Raw genomic sequence first — 16,930 nt, forward strand, 5'->3', positions numbered from 1 at the left:
AGGTCCCTTCTAGGGTGCCGGGGAAGGGAAAAATCTAATTAGCTTTTTCTTCTGCAGAAAGCTGTCCAGCCTTCTCTGAAACCAGCCATTTTCCATGAGAGATGGTTTTATCTTTTAATAGATCTCATTGCTTGGAAGCAGTTCATTGTATTAAATTTTCCTATTGTTCAGCTCTATCCTTCTTAGACCCTGCTGGATTGTGCTAAACAAGCCCTTCCCCTCCTTGCTGGTTTGAATATATGAACACATTTTCCTTCTATTCAGGCTAAATCTTCCCCTTCTTAATTGCCTGCAATTACTTATAGTAACTGTAGGCGTGACAGAGTTCATGCATACATTACCTCTTTGCAATTTCTGATACATCAGTTCCCCAAATCAATTTTCTTCTGTTTTCAAGGTCAGTCTTTCCCATCTTGGTAATGAGTTGCTAAAAGCACTTTTTCAGATGTGGTCACAACATACTCATATATATAGAGCCACTGCCTCATCCTTATTTTCAGATCTACTAGTGCTGCTTAGTATTGTTTGGCCTTTTTGACATCATGTCTAGGCAAATTCTTGTCTAATTTCCCAGCCATATTCAGTCCTAGGTCAGCCTAGGTCAGCCATCTTCCAAGTTTCTCTTACTGCACATCTGCAATTCAGATGACGCTCCCTCAAAGTTTTTCCAGTGTAAACTCATGTATTTTTTTGAAGATTTTGTGCTTCTGTGGGTTCCTTTGACTTGTTTCTTTGTCCTGATTGCTATTCAGAAACTGTCGTCTGAGCCTCCCACACCTTCCACAATTTGTCATCTGCTTCAGACTGGCATAATATGACACTGAGGTCCCTTTTCAAGTTAATTCTAGAGATACTGAATGGGGATGCTACCTGCCATCATCCCCTTTAGTATTACAGCTGAAAGCACTAACTCAAAAGGGTTGTTTTTTTTTTCAATTGTTAACTTACTCTTTAGAGTTGCTTGAAAATCTGCCAGTTAACATCACAATGAATTAAGCCAACATGAGGGTCCCTCACCTCCAGTGTGTAACACAACACAACTCACTCGAGCAAGTGAATGTCACCCCATTACAGACAAGGGGAGACAGTTCATACCAGACTCACCTGCAGGCCAATGCTCAGGTCAGTATCTTCACCAGCCTGTGTTTGAAAAAAGACAGGGTGTTCAGGATGAATTTGCAAGGACGTGGATGAGGGAGCCAGGAGATGACAATGCCTCTCCATTCCTCAGCAGTTGCTCACCTGCATCACTCAGGGTAGTACATCTCAGACCAGATTGCTGGAGGGAAAGCAGAGAAAATCAATATAGAATGACTGAAGGAATTCAGTTTGGAGAAAGAACTGGTAGTTCGATTTGCACTGTTTGTCTCAGGGAAGGGTAAAAGAAAACTTTTCTACCAGGCTCTGAAGGGTCAGACAGCGAAATTTGGAGAATTACCCAAGGAGATGCAAAAGAGGAAAGGGGCAGGATCAAGACAGAGATATCACAGACTGAATAGCAGGAAAGTATTACTCCTAGGAGACAACACAGAAGGAAAGTGGTGGAGGTCACTAAGCAGACAAGGAGAGCTGATGCTTGCATTGGCAGGAAGAGCTGCTGAATCCCATCATAGGTCTTCTCCACATCTAGCACTTCTGATGATATGAAATCAATGCAGGGGTTGCTGCTGAATGGCCCAAGATATATCAATGTGAAATTGTGGCTATAAAACCTTAGGGAATGCATGGAAAGGAGCCACCATGCAGAGCAGTGGAATAATGAAATTTTCTGCATTGGCCTTAGAGTTGTCAGTCTCTCCTGCTGGTGCATTAGATGCGTTAGAGCAAGAAATAAGACAGCTTAAAGTGAAGTATTGCTATTCCCCTTCAGCCTTCCCAGCACTGCACAGTGCAGAGGCAGTAGTGGCTTGCCAGGGACCATAAATTATCTGTGTTTGGCAGGGGTGGACGACGGTGCTGACATCCCACGGGACCTGGTGGTGGGAATATATGAGAGGATCCAGCAGAAAGAGCTAAAGTCTAATGAGGACCATGTGACTTATGTCACCAAAGTGGAGAAGTCCATAGTTGGAATGAAAACGGTGAGCACCCATAACCCTGCTGGCACACAACCCTCTGTCCCCTACCTCCCTCAGTGCCCTCTTTTCTGTGTTTTTCCTCTATGCCCTTCCTCCTCCTATGTAATACATTCCTTGTTTGTCTTGATGAGTTTACTCCTTTTTCTCCAAACACTTTTCTCCCTGCTATCTCATTCTCTCCTAATTTTGGGGGATCTCCTTAGCCAGAATTTGCAGTATCTAGGGCAGTAATTATTTGCCCAACAATTTTGCTGCAGGTCCTGCCTGCCAGTGCTCCACTGATAGCTCTGCAGTGTTTCAAAGTTTCAGGCCTCCTAAGGGTGTAGGAATTGGAAGGCAAAGTGATAGAAAACAATTTTAGCCATCTGTCTCTAATGAGTTCCCTAAAGATTGCTGGGGTTAAGAGATCCCCAAATGCATAGACATCTTCTTTAGCAGTAACCAATCTGTAATGCAAAAACACACGTACTGTTTACCCAAAAGGAGCAGAATAATTTTTCAAAGCCCAGGAAACCTGCAGGTGTCCAGCAGGGTGAGAGAGGATGAGCAGTCACCCAGGGATTGGAAGGCAGAGGTATATAAAGGCAGAGGGTGTAAACAAGAGGGTTGCCTATAGCCTGCCCCCTGATTTATCTGGATCACAAAGGCACAGCTCTCTCTGCTACTGCACCAGCAGGAAAAGTGACAGCGAGGAGTGGTGGTGAGGAGATGATTTGAGTGGGCAAAGTGGGCAGAATTGGCTTGAGCCATTGTCACTGGGCAGGGTTGTACAGGCTGAGGGTGGGAGAAACACCAGTGGCACCTCTCTCAGCCTCTGCATCCCTTGTGGGTTCCCTGCAGGTTCTGTCCGTGCCCCATCGCCGGCTGGTCTGCTGCAGCCGCTTGTACGAGGTGACCGACGTGAACAAAGTGCAGAAGCAGGCAGCTCACCAAAGGGAAGTTTTCCTCTTCAATGACCTGCTGGTGGTGAGTGTGCTCTAACAAAACTCGCCCTGATTTCTGTACAGAAATCTAAAACCAGTCCACAATATGCATTTCCCCCGTCTCCTAAGGACAGACCATCTCTTGGTTCATCACCATTCTAAGATGCAGCTCTGGATCCTTCACTGTTAAAAACCTACTAAGTCTAAAACTCTACTAACCCTTGAAAACACAAACTGTCACATCCCAGAGCCATCCAAGCAATGTCATTGCTCTCTCTCATGCCTTTGCCAGCAGGGAGGTTCATTTCATGAAAGCGAGGTTCATTTCGTTGTCTGTTTGTACTGTAGTAGAAAGAGCCCTCTCATGCACTTTAAATCTTTCCTGCCAGACACTTTAAAACCACTGCCTTCTAACATGGAAAAGGTTGTAGCAGACTATATAGTACTTACCAGACCCCCAAATGTGTATAGTACTTCTGAAAGTGTCCTGCCCCAGCAACCTTGAAATGAATTCAGGCAGGTACAGGAGAGCACAGGTACACTGAGACTGGGAGGAGGATGAACAGAATGGAAGCCCTGCTGAATTTAATGGCAAAGTGAAACTGTGTTTTTTGCAAATGTAAGGCTAAAACCAAACCCTTTTGTAGAAGCAGAGGATAAGAGACCTTTACCACTATTCCTCTGCATCCATTTGTACAGTTGTGAATCTGGGGAGAGGGTCTGCTCCTTGCTATCCCTCTACTCCAAGGATCCATAAAAACTACTGCTGAGGAACGAAGGCAGCACAGCATTCAGTTATGCTCTTTTTCCCGGTTCTAAGGTATTTATGACAGGCTTCCATTTGCCTTTTTATCTGACCCTTGGTGAAGAGAATTATCCTTGCAAAGTCAGAAATGTGGTAATCGAAAAGCCAGGACCCCTGGGAGACAGAGAGCTGAGTGGGCCCCAGGGTGATGCCTGCAGAATTTCAGAAGTGTTGTTACAAGTGCAGCATGCCAGGCAGCTTTCTGGGCAAAGAGCCTGTCAGTTGCCAAGCGTTGCTCCCATCTACACTTAACAGAGCTTGCTAAAAGCTTTTTTGCTTTGAGCAGTTTGCATTGTTCTTGCCTCACTGTTCCCCAAGACCCTGCCCAGTGATGCATCTCTCCCTCCAACAGATCCTCAAGCTTTGCCCGAAGAAGAAAAGCTCCTCAACGTACACATTTTGCAAGTCAGTCGGCCTGCTAGGGATGCAGTTCCATCTCTTTGAGAATGAATGTAAGTCTATTGCTCCTTGGTTGCCTGGAGGGGTTTGCCAGGGAAAAGGAGAAGGAGGGAGGGGACTGTGTCACCCAGTGTGAGTTTGCATCAGGAGAGAGATTCTATCAGAGTTAAAAGTAGAGAGGAGAAAACTGAGGCTTGGTGCTGAGGAGATCACTGTTTAGGGACAGTGTGATGAGAAGCTCCTGGTACCTCTCCTAGGTCTGAGCACCTGCAGAGGGGACTCATTGAGGGCTCTGTCTTGTCATGGTGTCAGGGAGAACACTAGTGGTGAGGAATGAGGGAATCAGTCCTCATATACATCCTACTGAGCTCTCAGGAGCCAACTGTAGGTGAAGAATCCTGTTGACAAAACTGCTGCTGCCAGCTTTAGCCCCTGTCCCCTCATGCCCAAAGTCACACCTCCTACCACTGCCTTTGACATTGGTAGAGGCTCAGGTGCTGCTGCTGCCTCCCTGCGCAGTGCCATGCTGTGCTGTGCTGAAAGCTTCCCAAGACAGAGGCAGAGCCCTTGGAACAGCACCCACCAAAGCATGGCGAGGGGCCAGCCCTAGTCAGCCTGACCTTGATGGTCTGGGAATAGAGCCATGATGTGTCATGATTGAGGCTGGTTGTGCAGTGGAGGAGTTCCAGACACAGGCAGGCTTCCTGCTGGCACAGGCAGAGGGGCAGCACAGCAGTCCCAGGCAAGCATGGCTGATGCCCACTGGGGTTTCATGAGCACGTGCAGAACACGCTGCAAGAAAGGCAAACTGTGGCTATACTAAGTTTTTTACATCCCTCCTCTACTCTATTGGCAGCATGAGTCACTCCCTCAACACCCTACCCTCTGCAACATGCAGAAGCTCTCACATCCCTGTATGAACAAAAGGGTCATTCATAACTGAGCATACCCAGGAGGCACCATCAGAGCTGGAATCAGCTTTCAGGGTTGGCGTGACTATCCTGGTAGTGCCCAGAGATCTTCTGGCAAAGGCATCCTATTGTGTATTCCCTGCAGAGATAGAAAAGCAGATGTCCTAAAGAGCTTGTGATCTGAACAGATGAGAGAGACACAGGGTGGGGAAAGGGGCCTGGCACACAAACAGGGGGAGCTGAGGGCTGGCAGCAAATAAAAGGTTAGTCCTTTGGCTTGTTTGGTAAAGACTGATATGGGAAGGCTCATATACAAGACTGCCAGTGGAAGGCAGGCAGATGTAGAAGCAGTGGAGGAGAAGTGAAAGCAGGAGAAGGGAACAGAAAAATTAAATTTAGAGAAATGTGAAAGGAAGGAGAAAAGGGAATGAAACCACTGGCCATTGAGCAAAAGGTAGAGGAAGTCCAGTCAAAAGTGTGTTAAGTTCTTTGTACACTCTCATTCTTTTGCTTGTGTTGGCTGAATCTCCAGTCAGAACCTGCACCCAACCTGATCTTTAAAACAAGGAATTTTGCTGCGATATTTTCACTCTCTGGGCATGTCCTTTCATTTACATTCCTGTGTGTTTTGCCTGTGGGGAGTACTAAGCGGAGGCCTACAAACCCACACCTTTCTCTTTGCCATTCTCCCCGCACAGCACAATGAGCGCCCCCATCAATGCTGTGCCAACGCCCCTGCCATGTTCTCTGAAGATCAAAGTAGAGACTGGGGAGAAGTCCTGCCACTGTGGATATTAGTGGCTGTTCTGGCTTTGACACCAGCAGATAACCTCTCCTGATGCATCTCCCACAGGAGAAAGTGATGTTGGCCTCATATACGCTGTTTACTCTTTCATGGATTCAGAAGGGCTTTACAGTCCTACCTGTGTGCTCAGGTTCCCAGGGCCACCATCGCACTAAGTGTAACTAAGAGCTAGAGTTTTCTGGTTTTGGTAGCACCGTGGTGCTGGTGGCACTTGCTTTGCTGCTGCAGCTTAGCCATTCTGTTCTCTTATAGGGCTGGAATGCTGCAGATTCCCACAGTTTGCAGTGTGACAAATTCTGGGTGTGCCATTCCTTTGGACTCATGCTGAAAACTCTCTGTTCTTCAGAGGTACCAAAGCAGCCAACTACTCCAGCAAGAATGCCTAACGTCTCTTTATTTATATCTTCTTTACAGATTACCCCCATGGCATTACACTGGTGACTCCAGTTTCAGGCTCAGAGAAGAAACAGGTACTACACTTCTGTGCTCTGGGTGCTGAGGAAATGCAGAAGTTTGTAGAAGATCTGAAAGAGTCAATAGCAGAAGTGACAGAACTGGAACAGATACGAATTGAGTGTAAGGGTCTCTAATACAATTCACAATCCAATGCCATCACACTGCATGTGACTAAAAGAGAGAAAGGGTAAAGGAAATGAGTTCTTCAGGAACAGGAGGAAAGAGGATGAGTAGCACAAGTCTGCGCAGGATTGTTCTTGGGTTCACTGAAAAGAGAAAAAGCAGTCAGACACCGTGACCACTGGCCAGCAGGAGAAATGGAAGAACTTAACTACTTACAGTGTTTATGGAACAGGGTGTATGATACAGTGGCCTGGAACAGTGAAGCTTAGACTGTCAGACTCAGAAGACTCTTCTGTCTCTAATACTCCTTTGGCTATGTAAATATGATTTGTAGATAGCTGGGACAGGTCTGGTACCCCTTCACTTCAGGAATGTCTAGTGGGCAAGCAGTCTGTGTCACTCCGTGGCCTGTCTTACACAGATGAGATGTCCATGTAGCCTTTAAAGGCTCTTCTGTGCGTAAACTGATGAGCCAAAGCAGCTTAACATCAGTGGTCCCCTCTTGTGCAGCACTAACCTATTCTGTATAAATGCAGGTCATACACAGAAGGTCGTGTGGAGATACGTAGTTCCTCCCCATGTCAAGTCCTCTCCAGTTTCTGTTTTTCTCCTGGCTGTTCCTCTCTCCCTTCTTGACACTCTCTTGTGATTTTCTTGCATTACTTCTCCTTGTTGACTTCCCATTTTGCTCCTTTGATATGCTGGTGTCCTTCCTTCTATCCCTCTCCTCACTGATTTCCACATGTCTGTCTTTTAGGGGAACTGGAGAAACAGCAAGGGACAAAGACTCTCTCATTAAGGACCAACGGAGCCCAGATGGAATTGCAGTCTAAGCAAGGCTCTCCAACAGGTAAGCGGACACCCAATTTTCTTGGTCAAGCAGTACTGCCTTTGCAAGTGTGTTATGGTTGGTTCCTGTGAGCATAACTGCAAAAAGAAGCATTCAGTTTTGTATCCTTTAGCCCTGGGCAAATAGCAGAAATATAGAGCATATGGATTCTTCAAATATCCTAGAAAAAACGCTGAAGTCTCATTACCCAGTCTGTAGCTGTAACATCTAGTAAAGAGGTGTTACTGATGGAGCATGGGTGACTTCTGAATTCTTCCCCAAACTGGTGAAACACAGTCTCAGTACGATTAACTTCCTCCAGCATCTTCACTAACACTTTGGACCAGCCTCTTTGTATCAAAGGCTTTGTGTCTGTCCGTGCCTAGGCTTGTATGCCAGCAAACATCAAGTGCAGAGGTGAGTTGCCACCAACTCACTAGAATGGCACTGAGATCAGGACCTAAGGACAGGACCCCAAAGAGGTCTCCTCTTACCCCACCAAGCAGCTATCAGGTTCCAAGAGGGTCTGAATTTGTTCTTGTTTGGCCCTACACCTCTCCCTTTAACTTTCCAGTCCACAGTATGAGGGCCAGCTCTTGACTAGAGGCACAGACCTCATGAGTGAGATATTTTGTTTTATTTCAAAGGCAAGAAGGATTTGGGGGAGAAGGTCTCGGACAGCACAGTGGAGGTAAGTAGAGTGCAGAGTAGCTGAGGTAAGTAATTCCCTCTCACTTCAGCTCTTCTCACATTCTCTGTTGTTTCTTTTCTCAGGTTTTAATCAATGCCTCCCCAGCCAGACTGACAATTTTACCAATTTCCAGAGATACAATTAAAAGTTACTGCTAGGACGGGTAATACAACTTTCAAATCCAAACTAAACTTCAAAGCATTTTCAATCCGTTTTTATAACTGTAACATCCTTCATGGACCAAGCTCCCAAACGCTGTAGACTAACCCACCCCACTGCTTATGGGGAGACTGAGAACCCCACTATAGACTTCCCTGACATGCTAACTCCATGCAGCATCACATGCAAATTCCCTGCAGCCCAGCTTTCCTGCACAATCTCTGCAGCTCTATCTCTCCATCCCCCCTTGGATGGGATTAAGCATGGCCTTTGTATATCAGACTTTCCCTAGAGCTTTACCTGCCTAGGTAGGGAGCTTGGCTGTACTGTGTACATCTATCTTTGCAGGGATGTAACATCCAGTGGGTTGCCTGTTTCTTCACAGACACCCATACTCCCACTGCCTGTGAGGAAACAGGAAAATGCAATCTTCCCACTGAAAATCTTATCTACTACTTCCTACTTTCTCCCTGTCTGGAATATCTCCATTATCCTGAACTTGCCTTTTTCCAGGGTAGTTCTTTCCTCTCTTGTCAAAGTATATTTAATTGAAGAATTCAGCTTCTCTGTGGGGAGTGGGTGCTGCTTCTTTCCCTGAAGAACACTGTATTTCCCTGCAGATACCCCCTTCTTGGGGAAGGTGCTTCTGCCAGCCGGTTTCCTATTTCCTATTTCTGTTGGGAGGAGTGTTTCCTTGTGGAGAATGTGCTAATGTCATTGGCACTTCATGGCCCAGCAATCAGTTTTTCCTATGGGATGTTCCACCTGAATAAATATCGACACAATATTAAGTCCTGCTGTGCAGTGAGTCGGAGAAACCTCCATGCTTGGCTAGGGACAGACAGCTCATCCTTGTTCCAGCATGGTGGGAAGCTTGGTCACTCCACAGCTTCTCTGTCCCAGTTGCTGGTGCTGCTACCCACCATGCCAGACATCAGGGCACCCCCACTGTCCCGTCTGCCTATCTGTATCCCTGCCTAGCTGGAAGTGCCATGCCAACCTGCAAGCACTTGTTTCCTACCCAGGGTTTGTCACTTGGCTGGCATTCTGTTTTGAGCCAGCAACTTTCCTCTGGTTTGGGGTCTCCATCAGCCCATGTCCTTGTCAGGAGGAACTATAACTTCATCCACTGTGTGGGAAGCATCATTTTCCTGCTGCACTTTCCCTGCTAGGGACCTCCAGTCCAGACCAGCTCCCCTTTTTCAAACTGGTTTCAGTGAGCTCCCTTATTTGACTCTATTATCAGCATCTCGCTGTGGAGACCCTGATGACCTCCTGCTTCCCTACCCCCTTTCAGCTGACCAAGTAATACTCTGCCAGCAGAGAAGCATTTCCATTTCTCTGAGATTATCTAATCTGCTGCCATTTCATCATGAATTTCTTTTATCATTGTATGAGCTAGATGGGCATTTTTCTTTCTTTTTTCTTTTTTTTTTTTTTAAAATCATTTCCTTTCGCTGACAAACCATCAAATGGATCAGAGGGAGCTGCCTTTTGCTAGACTATGTCAGATTTCTGCTTTTTCCTTTGCAAACAGATTAGCCAGTCATGTGTTGTACCTTCCTACTCAGAAAGGCAGGGAGCTGGGAAAGGCTTGAGTTTCTCTGTCACTCTCTATCTCAGATTCACCTGCCGTCATTTTGCTGAAACGTACAACCTCGATTACCTGTAACCTCCCGGTCTGGTTCCCCTCTCCTTTTTGTGGGCGGGGACAAAGGCGTGACCTCCGAGGTCTGTTCATTACCATGAGAATTCACGGACGCCTCCACTCCTAGGGTCGATTTGAGTTCCCTGTGCCGTTTGGATTAATCAAAGTTGCACGGCATTTGGGAACGCTGGCTCTGCTGCCTTTGATGTGATGGAAAGGACAGGGGCACTTAGGCCTAGATGGGGGCGATGGGGCTATTGAGGGGGGCTGTGCAGCCGGGGGTTGGACCTGTTCTGGTTTTTTGAGGGAGGGGAGGGCTGAATGCATGTGAGGCCGACCGGTGGTGGGGATTCAGGGCAGCCAGTAGCAGCAGATGGGAAAAGTCTTGTAACATTTAATGCTTCTTTGGCTGTTTCTAAACTAGGTGTCAATTCACAACAGGCTTCAAACGTACCAGCACAACTTCGCCCTGGGGCCCGAGAGTGGAATGCAGCCCAGCATGCGTCTTAACATGCCACGGGAGCGGCTGGAGACAGCACTGGTGCCCGCGCACCCCGCCTCGGCGGGGACACTTGTACAGTGCCAGCAGATTGTCAAAGTCATTGTCTTGGACAAGCCGTGCCTCGCTCGGATGGAGCCGGCCCTCAACCAGACTCTGACACGCTATGTCACCTCCGACTCCTGCACCTCCACCCCCTGGCGTGGTATGGGCAGTGGGCTCCCTGGGACCCCCATGAAGCTGGTCCATCAGCCTCCCCTGCCCCCTCCACCACCTCCCTACAACCACCCCCACCAGTATTGCCCCCCCAGCTCCCTGCTTCAGAGGCGCAGGTACTCCAGTGGCTCACGCAGCCTCGTGTAGCCACACCACCAGCACCAAAACAGCACAGACTTCCCCGCTTCCCCTCCCCACCGCCTCCCAGGGACCCTTTCTGCCTACAGAGATCTAGTTTGTGATTTATTTTTTAGTAAAAGAAGAAAAAAAGAAAAAAAAAGCCACCTGACCTAACTCTTACCCTATCTCCCCTCAAGATGATGCTAATTGTGAGGAGCCATCTGTAGAACCTGCCAACCTACATGCTCACACATCCTCACACCCTGCCAGCCTGGCTGGCCTCTGTGCTCGTGCCGTCCCCATGTAGCACTTTGCTGCCCTGTTCCTGAGAGGCTTGATGACCTGCTGCTTTCTAGGCACTGTGTCTTCCGTTTCCTACTCCTCGACTTCCTTTCCTGCCTTGCATTTACCTGGCCATAGATTTGTACCCATCCTAAAATTTTGCCAGCCTTGGAGAGAAATGGACTCACCCGTGCCAAGGACCAACCTTGGGGCACTCCCGGGGGTGGAGTTCTCCCTGCCACCACTGCTGCCGCCTGCAAAGCTGGAGCTGAGAACTTGTACCACTTGCCACGCTTTCTCCTCATCACCCTTCAAGTATTATCTCCTTGCAGCAGCCGGCTCCAAGCGAAGGAGTGCACGAGGGAAAGAGAGTTTGAGAGGAGGAGAGACTGTCCTGAGCTGCAGTACAACGCAAAGATGGCCTCACTGAACACCAAAACTATTTCTGTTGTTATGTTGGATCATTGTACCAGAGACCTCTGCTGAGACCCAGCAGACCTCACCACATGTAAATACACCTGTATGGTAGCGTATGTATGGCGCATGCTTACTAAAGGAAACACCAAGCAGTTCTGAGGGAGCAGAAGGGAGGGATTCAGTCCAGGGATCTTCCTGGAATGGATGTATACTTTTCCAAAGAGATGGCACCGCGAGGTGCCCTCCCACCTCAACACACACACACACACAGACACACACATAGACACACACACACACGATTGTCTTCTCTAAAACAGACCCACCTCTGCTTTCCTCCTTCTAGCTGATTTTGTGTTTCCTGCCCACCTGCATTTTTGTATTCTGAAAGCAAAGCCGTGTTACATTCACCTTCTGGGGTGGATGTTCTTCCCTTCACTTGGGCCCTTCCACCTGTGTTAGAGGGAAGGGGCTTTTTGCAGACCACTCATGTGAGGTCCCATCTGTATCTCTTGCCTGGCTGTACTCTTGCATCCATCAGCCCTTCCTATAGGAAAGCTGCCCAGATACCAGACTCCAAGGCCTCTTCTCCTCTCTCCCTCTCTGTCCCAGCTTCAAAGTGAGGGGAGGGGCAGATCTCGAGATAGAGATGACAGCTCAGCTCCTCTGCTTTATTGGGGACATTGATGTGAAGGAAGACAGCATTAAAAATGGGCTATGGATGTATTTTTAGAAAAAAAATCTCTTTGAGCAGTAGGGAGGGGAAGGTATTAATTAGCTTAAAGGCTTTGGTCTCGCTCACTCATTCTATCTCCCTTCGAGGCTTAAGAAGATCAACTTAAGGATTTTAAAATAGGACAGAATGCCTTTTAGGGCCTTTATTTTTATTTTATTTTATGAGGGAAAGACAGAAATGCTGTTCCTTCCCATGCAAGGCTGAGGCATGAGCACTGGGTGCTGATGATGCAACAGTTGGGTGAGGAATAGCAGGAGCTGTCAGCAGTGGTGGGGATGTGCAAAGTATCAGGGAAAGAGGGACGGTGAAGACAGATGCAGGAAACTCTTTTTTACCTTGTGGGGTAAAAGCCACATGGAAATTTCCTTAGGAATTGTGCCAGAATGCTCATATTTGGGGTTATTGCCAGTGACAAAAACCACAGTGCATCAGGGACTGGCTTGGCTCCCCTCGGTGCTCTCTGGATGTCTGTGTGGTGGTGCTGCCTGTGCTGAAATGTTCACATGTGTGACCTGGGCTTAAGCCCAGCTGGGGTTAGGGAAGTGGACAGGGGCTGGAGTGAAGGGTCTCCTGTGCTTGGCCTCCAGGGCAGGAGCCTCCTCATTTCCAGATCCCCTTATGTCTGAGGTGACTCCTGGACCCAGGTGTGCCAAGAGGTCTAGGTTGTTTGCTTGGCTGTCTGGAGCAGAGCACTAGGCTGCTGCTTTTATACCCAGTAACAAATGTACTGACCAGGAACTGACAAGCAAGCCTCAGGAGGGCTGCAGAAGCAAGTGACAGAGAAGATTGTAAGAAAACCCTGAACAGAAGCCAAGTCTCCCTCCAGACCAGAGAAGGTTTCTTCTAGCCAGCCCCTCGGGGCAATTTGGATGCTCCACATTGCAAAGCCGGACACAGGGAGAGGGTCCTCACCCCCAGCCGGGGCTCAGCCCCTCACCCTCCAGCCAGCTGTGAGCCACAGCTGGCCTGATCTGCTGCTTACTCCCTCCAGGGTGACACCCTGACACCTCACTGCAGCCAGGATCTCATCAGAGATGCCTGTAGCTTCCTGAGAAAGATGTGTGGCTTCTGCCATTGCCCAGCCAGTGTAAGTCAATGTGTGGCTGCTGGTTAGTTTTTACTCACTGCTGCAACAGAAACAGTGACATCCAGGAGGCACTGGCACTGCCCTTCCTTCCCAGCAGTTACTTTGCTGTCTGAGAGGAATGGCAGTACTTGTTCAGTTTTTTTCCCAGAGTGCAGTGAGCCAGCGAAGCTCTGTGTGTGTGTTAAAATAAATAAATTAGATTTTACTTGACATTTAACACAAAGTGACAACAGCAAAAAACCTTAAGGTACTTGAGGAAATAATTTTTTTTAGATAAAATATTTATAACAATGTCTGTGAAGTTCCTACAAGAGATGTTTGCTGCTTTAATAATTGATTGGGAGAGCTACAAGAATTTAAAGAAGAAGTAAGGAAGCTTCCATGAGACTCCCTTCTTCATGCTGGGTGAAGGGTGGAAGCGAGTTAACTGAAGTGCCGAGGTACGTGAGGCACAGTATTCTCTCAGGGCAAGTTGGCTCCGTTTCCCTGACCTTACAAAGGCTACTGCTGGCCTTGAGCCTTGGATAGAGAAGCAAACGTAGATAACCCTTGCTGTCTTCTAGCCTGCTGGCTACCACATCTTCTGTTGTGTTTGGCTGGAGAGACACAAAACTACTCTATTCCAGGTTGTCATGGAGCAGGTTGATCTAAATTCTACTGTGTAGCTGAGCCCTTCGGACTTCACTTCAAAATACAGATTTTTTTTTTTTTCCTTTGGAGGTTGGTCTCGAAGGATGACAAGCACTTTAAAACATATCTGCACCTCATCTGATCTATTGTATTGTCTGCTCCCACAGCCCTCCCACACGCCAGCGAGACACAGACTCAGTGTAGCTGTACTGCTGTGAGTAGACACCCTTGCACACAGACTGATGGAGTGCAGGCTAGAAGGAGCGTGTCAGTGACAACCTAATGAAGGACAAAATGTGTAACACAGCTCACCCAGAGGGATCAGCCCGAAGAAAAATCACCAGCTATTGACAGCAGTGATTCTGATCATGAACCTAGCACAATCTTTCAGGTGGAAGGGTCGGGCAGGAAACTGCTGCAGAGATTAGCTCAACCCAAATGAATGTCTTTTTGCTGCCAAATTCATGTCCTTTTATATTAAAAAAGGAGACAGGGAGGAGAGAGAAAAGAGAAACCCAGTGAAAAGTGCTCTGCAGTGAGTGTTGGATAGTCAGTGGCCAAATGAGAAGGTGGCTTTGCTTGACAGTAGGAGAGAACAAGGTGTTACTGAGGTTTGCAGAGCTGTGTTACACAATCTATCAGGCTCCATCCTGATGCTTTCTCATGCTGGTGCAGACCCAGTGAAATTCATCTGTTTGCACCAGTAGCAAAGGGATGGGAAAATGCAACAGGAGAATCAAGCTTTGCAAACAATTTGGGTTTAATGCAGTGTTTGTCGTCTGCTGTGGTACTTTTTTACGCCATAGTCTGGCCCACTGGGGTAGCAACACTTAGTGCTTTCACGAGCCTTTCAAAGCATCCCACTGTTCACGTTTTCTCTCTTTCCTGTAGATAAAAGGTGTGAGTATGGTCCACAACCAGAATTTCATCAATATTCATACTTCCTTACAAAAAGGTACCACCAGATTTGGAGGTATTTGAGGGCCTCTGAGCTGTAAGGGTTTGAGTTTTGTTACGTTTTTCAGGAGGCTCAACCTGCAACTATCTGCACGTGTTTTTGAGGTTTCCAAAACAAATCTGAGCCCTAAATCAAGGATGCTGCTGCTTGGCGGAGTCTCTGCTTTGAAATGCAAGTTGCTGAGCAAGCTCCCCCATCTCCCACTCCACCAGCTGCCTCACTGTGCTAGTGTAGGCTCCAGGGATTGCCGGCAGTGTTTTGTGAGCTAGAGCTGTCCTTGTTCTGCCCTCTCTTTTGCAGCCATGCCTTGGACAGGAGCTTTGAAGTCACCCAGCTCTTCAACACTAGTCACCACCCCATCTGAATGTGTCTTTTTAAAATCTAACAACAGAAGTGTTACCTGTGTGTAGGCTTTTGAAAGCACCTGTCTGTCTGTACCTGTCTCCTGCTGTAAATACCACCAAGAAAAGCTTCCTTTGGGAAAAGTGGTGTGGTCACACCTAGCAAAGAGTCCAAATGGCTAACATTTTGTAACAAAACAACAAAAATAGATCAGAGGTATTTTATCTGTTCAACTTATAGAGTTTTAGAAATTATATTGAGATATGTCACTTGTGCGCTAATGTCTTCTTTGCCTCAGCCCCCCTCCGGTGTCCCTGGGCTCCAGCAGCGTGCGCCGGCACACGGCCACACACACCAAGGGTGTGCTCCCATGGAGTGCTGGGCATCCTGACCTCCTGCTGGCCTCGGGGGCAGCCTGCTGCGGCTACTGCTGATTTTTCATCAAAAGCAGCAGGAGCTAGCTCAGTGCTCAGACTCTCTGAAGATCAGATCCAGAGGAAACCAGGAAGAAATAAACTTGTTCAAGAGACAGCAAGTTAATGTGAAATTCACTCCTGCAGTGAGGCAGAGAGGAAAACAGTGTGGGGGGGAGGGAGGCAGAGTCCTTCTGTGCTGCAGCTCCTTCCTTGCCATCTTGCTGGATGCTCATGGCTGTGCACTCTGCACCTCTGGGGAAGGAGACCCACACACCCTTGCAGGGCTCACACTGCTGTGGCAGGAGAGCAGCTTCACATGTGCCAGCTGGCCACACAGCAACCCGTGCACCCAGAGACAGCAGCACATACTGTGTGTTAATGCACACACCATCTGCCAACACGTAGGACTCTACGGCAGATAACGTGTAGGCATCTCTGCTGTCCACGGAGCAGAGCGTGCTGTGCAAAAATTTTGGGCATATGCAGCCGTGTACTGCCTGAGCAGGACAGCTGTGCTGGCTGCAGTTACCATCGCAGCACATCTCACAGGCTACGTAGGCTCAGGCTTGGTTAACATTTGGATGGGAGACACGTAAGGAAAATGACATTTCCCATGCAAATCCGAGTGACGTGCAAATTTACACAAAGCATAACCCCAAGGTTAATGAAACTGACCTTTGAGGGAGAATCAAACACGTGCACCCGAAGCAAGCTCTCCTCTGCAATGGGTGGGGGAAGGCAAGATACATCTTTGCAGCTGAGTCGAATAGATGCTGGATTCAGATTGCTCCTGCTAAAAAAACCCTTGTCTGTAGGTTGCAAATTCTTTGCTGGCTTCAAAGAATCCCTTAGATCCCCCAGCCCACCGTGAAGCACTTGGGAGGACAGAAATCTCTCTAAGAAACAGACAGGGAATTTCCCAGGGATTCAGAGGCTTCCATTTATGTTTTTGTGTGCCACGGATATATTATAAATCAGCCCACTCCAAACAGTCATTTTCTAAGATGTTTTGAAACAGGAGATTATTGAAGTTTCTGCCTGATGTTTAGATCACACACCTGGCTGTAAAGATGAAAGCAATAAAACCAGATTGTCTATATGTGAAATACTCCTAACTTGCTCCAATGTGCAGATACTATTATTAATCGGAAGATGGCAAGTCTCTTCGGGGTGGATTCTTTGTAGACACATACAGGCAGTGCTGGTACAAAAGATTACAACTCAAAAAGCATATCCCACCACTGTCACGTTGCATTTGTAACCTGTTATATCTATACAGCATCCATTATGGGCAATAACTTATACACAGTGTGGTTGGAGTTGATCAAAATACATCGCTCTTTTCCACAGAGAATTTCGAGATGCAGTTTTTCTCTGGAACTTTTCAGATGGACTTTAAGTTA

The 16,930-nt window shown here is 47.6% G+C and overlaps 1 protein-coding gene across 8 annotated transcripts in view; it reads left to right on the top strand.

Moving 5' to 3' along the window:
- The window catches only part of IQSEC3 (IQ motif and Sec7 domain 3), a 101,504-nt gene extending 84,862 nt beyond the window's left edge, over positions 1 to 16,642 (top strand). For 3 of the 8 annotated variants that reach the window (XM_027680649.1, XM_027680654.1, XM_027680657.1), the window contains 7 exons: positions 1,942 to 2,081; positions 2,919 to 3,044; positions 4,159 to 4,258; positions 6,336 to 6,497; positions 7,258 to 7,350; positions 7,977 to 8,020; positions 10,252 to 16,642. In XM_027680649.1, coding sequence (XP_027536450.1) covers positions 1,942 to 2,081; positions 2,919 to 3,044; positions 4,159 to 4,258; positions 6,336 to 6,497; positions 7,258 to 7,350; positions 7,977 to 8,020; positions 10,252 to 10,689 — 1,103 coding nt within the window. In that variant the 3' untranslated portion in view covers positions 10,690 to 16,642. Of the gene's footprint in view, positions 1 to 1,941; positions 2,082 to 2,918; positions 3,045 to 4,158; positions 4,259 to 6,335; positions 6,498 to 7,257; positions 7,351 to 7,976; positions 8,021 to 8,103; positions 8,184 to 10,251 lie in introns of all 8 variants that reach the window. The other 5 variants (XM_027680651.1, XM_027680650.1, XM_027680656.1 and 2 more) reach the window with 5 other exon arrangements.
- Positions 16,643 to 16,930: the final 288 nt, after the last annotated feature.

Source organism: Neopelma chrysocephalum, unplaced genomic scaffold (genome assembly GCF_003984885.1).
Source record: "Neopelma chrysocephalum unplaced genomic scaffold, ASM398488v2 Primary Assembly neopelma1_59, whole genome shotgun sequence".
NCBI lineage: Eukaryota > Metazoa > Chordata > Aves > Passeriformes > Pipridae > Neopelma > Neopelma chrysocephalum.